Source organism: Lineus longissimus, chromosome 8 (genome assembly GCF_910592395.1).
Source record: "Lineus longissimus chromosome 8, tnLinLong1.2, whole genome shotgun sequence".
NCBI classification, from domain to species: Eukaryota; Metazoa; Nemertea; class Pilidiophora; order Heteronemertea; family Lineidae; genus Lineus; species Lineus longissimus.
Window position 1 is genome coordinate 11,024,517 of NC_088315.1, and position 4,854 is coordinate 11,029,370.

At 48.3% G+C, this 4,854-nt stretch overlaps 1 protein-coding gene across 1 annotated transcript; it reads right to left on the reverse strand.

Moving 5' to 3' along the window:
- Nucleotides 1-593: 593 nt before the first annotated feature.
- On the reverse strand, nucleotides 594-4,553 carry LOC135492615 (uncharacterized). Its single transcript, XM_064779171.1, has one exon. It carries the CDS (start codon nucleotides 4,551-4,553, stop codon nucleotides 594-596), a length of 3,960 nt encoding a protein of 1,319 aa, XP_064635241.1.
- Nucleotides 4,554-4,854: the final 301 nt, after the last annotated feature.

Below are 4,854 nucleotides of genomic sequence, written 5' to 3' on the forward strand. Positions count from 1 at the left end.
ATGATCCTCGGAGTAGGTTGTTCTCACGGACAATCACCAAGTCGCCTTCAGCCAGGTTTCGTTCCACCTTTAACCATTTCCTTCGTTCTGTCAGCGTTGGTAGATACTCGCGAAGCCATCTCTTGCAAACGTGATCAGCAATGACCTGCACACGACGCCACCGTCTCCGACTGTTGATTTCTGATGGTGAGACGACATCTGGAGGTGAAACGACAACGGCCCGGCCGATCAGGAAATGGTTGGGTGTCAACGCCGTATAGTCTGCTTGATCATCGCTATTATGTGTAAGCGGTCGGCTATTGATGACCGACTCAACCTCCACGAGTACTGTACGTAGGACGGAGTCTGTGGCGTTCTGCTTCGGAAGGACGGAGTTCATGGCTCTCTTCACGGACTTGACCAAGCTTTCCCATGCTCCACCCATGTGCGGGCTGGCTGGTGGATTGAAGTGCCATTCCGAAGCCATCTCTTGCAAACGTGATCAGCAATGACCTGCACACGACGCCACCGTCTCCGACTGTTGATTTCTGATGGTGAGACGACATCTGGAGGTGAAACAACAACGGCCCGGCCGATCAGGAAATGGTTGGGTGTCAACGCCGTATAGTCTGCTTGATCATCGCTATTATGTGTAAGTGCCATTCCACACACAGGGGAGACAGGAACTCTCGGATTTTCGGCTGACTCAGGCTATGTAGACATTCTTTGAGTTCGTTGCTAGCCCCTCGGAAATTAGTGCCATTATCGCTGTGGATGCTTCTCGGTTGACCTCGGCGACCAATAAATCTTCTTAGACAGAGCAAGAAATCGTCTGTCTCCAGGGTATCGGCTAGTTCTAGATGTACAGCTCTGGTGCTTAAGCAGGTAAATAAGCACCCCCATCGCTTGACTGTGGATCTTCGTACTTTGGCATACAAAGGTCCGAAATAGTCCAGACCAGTGTGATGGAAGACTCCAGAAGATGCTGACATACGGAACTCCGGAAGAACTGCCATTCTTGGGACGACCAGCTTGGCACGACGTATTCGACATAGCAGACAGTTGTGGATAGTGATTTTTGCATTGGATCTTCCTCGGACCGGCCAGTACCTCTCTCTCATAGCTGCAACAAGGTGTTCCCGACCGCAGTGGACGTTTCTTCGATGCACGTCGTCGAAGAGTAGTGACGTGACCACATGATCAGAGGGCAGGATCAACTGGTGTTTTGTCTCGTCGGGTATGTCAGCTTTTTCCAAACGACCGCCAACTCGAAGACAGTTTGTAGCTTCATCAAGGAATGGAAGTAACGGCGAAATCTTGCTTTTCCTTTTAAGCCTTCCATACTCTCGCAATTCGTCCATCTCTTCACGAAAACATTCTTGCTGAGCTGCGTGTATCCAATCAAGTTCTGCATCCCAATATTCCGCGGCAGTGATACTCTCAGAGCGGCATGACTCCACCCCAAGTCGAAGAATCGGGCTTGCAAAGTTTTTTACCGCACGCTTCAACCAGGCAGTACGTCTAACCAGTCTCACCCATCTACTATCTGTTGTATTGATCATGCCTGTTACATCAACGACCATTGGCGTCTCTCCTTTCTGCCCGATGTTGAAGATGGTAGACTTTACTGTTGTAGATTCTGTTTTCCTGATCTCATCGTCGTCCTGTGATTCGTCTGCTTCTCCTTTGAGTTGTGGCAAATTTTTCTCTTCAAGTTGCAGGAAGAACGGTCCATCTGACCATTGTGCATCTCGACAAAGAGCATCAGCCTTGACACCTCTGGAACAGCAATCAGCTGGATTGAGCTTGCTGGGTATGTACCACCATTGAGTTGATTTCGTTGTCTCCAGTATCTCGCAGACTCTGTTGGCGACGAACGACTTGAATCGCTTTGTTTCGTTACTGATATAGCGGATGACAGTTGTGGAGTCGGTCCAATACCATACTGCGGAGAGATTCAAGTGTAATTCTCTGGAGAGTGTGTTCCCAAGTCGACTGGCCATGACAGCACCTTGTAGTTCTAATCTCGGTATTGAGAATGATGGCTTGATAGGTGCCAAACTGGTTTTTGCCGCAAGTAGAGAGCACTCAATCTGGCTGTCGTCGGGCTCATAGCGTACAAATGCTACAGCTGCAAATCCTAATTCTGACGCGTCGGAGAAGATATGAAGTTGGATATCTGATGCCTCAGGTGTTAGGTACGGATGCCATCTCTGTAGTCTAAACTTAGACAGACCAGTGAGTTCATCTAGCCATGTCCTCCATTTCTCTTCAAGTTGTAGATCCAGCGGGGTATCCCAGTCCAGTCCTGCTCTCCATAATTCTTGGACAAATAGCTTGGCCCGGAAGACAAATGGTGCAAGGAAACCGCAGGGATCAAATATTTGGCTGAAGACGCTGATGACTCCTCTCTTTGTCATTACGACGTTCCTTGGCTGAATATCAAAGAAGAAGTAATCCTCGTCGATCTTCCACTTGAGTCCAAGCGGTCGGTGGGTATTCACCTCTGTGAAACTGAGCTCCTTGATGGTACGTTCAGATTCCTCAATGCTTTCGAGAAACTCTAGGCTATTGGACAACCATTTGCAGATTCTGAAGCCTTCCTCAGCACATATGTTGGTGACCTCCTGTGCTAGACCAATCGCAACTTGGACTCCATGTATCGATTTTGCCAGGTCATCAACATAGAAGGATTTGAGAACGGTTTCTGCAGCTTCTTGACTATATTTGTGGATATTGTCCATGGCACATCGCTTCAGTGCATAATTGGCGCATGTCGGACTGTCCTTCGCCCCAAAAATGTGAACTCCCATGGAAAATGTGTCTCCTTTCCATAGAAATCGAAGAGCGTCTGCATCATGACTCGGTACTCGTACTTGGTGGAACATTGCCTCTATATCTGCTGATATGGCTATTTTGTAGACTCTGAATCGTTGCAATACGCCAAATAAACTATTAAGTAGGTCTGGACCAGTCATCAGAGTGTCATTGAGCGATATTCCCTGGCAGGTGGCAGCAGCGTCGAAAACCACACGGATTTTCCCAGGCTTATTGACGTTTGTCACCCCGTGGTGGGGGATGTACCATGTCTTTGGTGAGCGATGTACGGCCTCCTCCTCTGACAGCTTCCTCGCAAAACATTTACTGACATAGCCCTCGAGTGTTTCTGTGTAGAGACACTTGACATCTTCATCTCGATTCAGTTTTTTCTCCAAAAGATAGTGTCTTTTACTCGCGATAGACTTATTGTCAGGCAGCGGAGATTCCGAGTCGCGCCAGAGCATGCCAATCTCGTAGTGACCATTTACCAATCGAGTTGTTTCCTCCAGTATCTGTATCGCCTTTCTGTCTTCAATTGAGAGTGAAGACTCCTCAACATGTCGGACTCCAAATGATTCTGACCGCCAGAAACGTTCAATCTCTTCCTTTAGTTCAGCGTCCTTGGCGTTGATGATATTGACATTGGCAGATGATGACGTGGCTTGATCGGAGGTTCCAAGCAGAGTCCAATCAAGTGGGGTCTTGACCGCGATAGGCTGTGTATCCTCTCCTATCCGAGTGTCAAACTGAAGATGTGCTCTAGCAACGTTGATACCGATGAGTAGCTTTAATTCGCTTGAGTCGATGTCTGACAAACCAAGACCGTTGAGGTGTTCCCAATCTGCAGATACTCGTTGTGATGGACACTGGAAGTGACTGTCTCCAACAACCCATGCTTCTTCTACTCGGATGCTATTCCCATCAGGATCGTTGACTGGTTTCAGCTGCATCGTGACGGTTTGACTCATCTCTGTCGTTTCCGCATTGAGTGTCTTTACAGTAAGCTGCTTGGACTTCCCATTCAAACCAAGGTCCTTGGCCAATGACTTGTCGATGATGGTGATCTCACTGGCTGAATCCAAGAACGCTACGGTTGGTATCCATCGACCGTTGTTTCCCAATGCATAGACCCTCGCCAGCTGGAAGAATGTACAAGGTCTACTCCCGCATCCAGCATTCATTGATCCATTCCGTGCTGTAACCTTTTCATGAAGTAGAGTATGGTGGACCTGACCACATCCCGGCTCCCGGCAAGTGAAGTTTGACGGACATTTTTCGGCTCCATGGTTCGGTCGCAAACAGTTCTGACACAGCTTGGCTTCTGCGGTGAATTTGTTTCTCTCTTCTGAATTCTTGTTGAGGAAACGAAAGCATCGATATAACGCATGAGACTCTTTGCAAAGCGAACATGCTGGTAACTGCTTCGACGTAGTTTCTTTCTGGTCTTTCTTAAAGGACGGCGCTTCTTTCTTGAAAAATGGCGTTTCCTTCTTCGGCTTAGCTTTGGTCCCAGTCGACGTGATCTTAGTGTTGAAAGAGACTGCGTCCACATCCTTGGTTGACTTTCCCTTCGGTGCGCTCTTCACAGCATACGGGTTATACTCAGCCTCCACGCATTCGGCTAACCAATCCCTCAAGTCCCGTAGTGATGGTTCTCTAGACTGCGATATACGTGAGACATGCTTGTTCCAGCCTCGGGTACGATCAACAGGAAGCCGCCTAGCAACGCGTATCAGCAGATCTGTTCCCTGCATGTCGGTCACGTAGCCAAGTTGTGTTAGTGTGATGACGCAATCACGTATATTTACGTAGAAACTTCGCAAAGCTGTAGAGTTTTACGACTGTAAAGTTGGACCCATTGTGATCTGGTTCAAGTAGGCGCGCGCAACATAATTTCGATGACCAAATGTTCTCTTCAATTCCTTCAGCGCATCGGCATAACAGCGCCCACTATAGCAGATTCCCTTTATCATCGCTTTTGCATCTCCAGCTACGTGTGATTGCAGAAGGTCCATACGGCGAGCGTCGTTGAGTCCTGGTTTTACATGGACCTGC

What these genes read in the sequence shown, in the direction of transcription:
- LOC135492615 (XM_064779171.1), bottom strand. Translation starts at nt 4,553, where the DNA reads ATGCAGGGAACAGATCTGCTGATACGCGTTGCTAGGCGGCTTCCTGTT.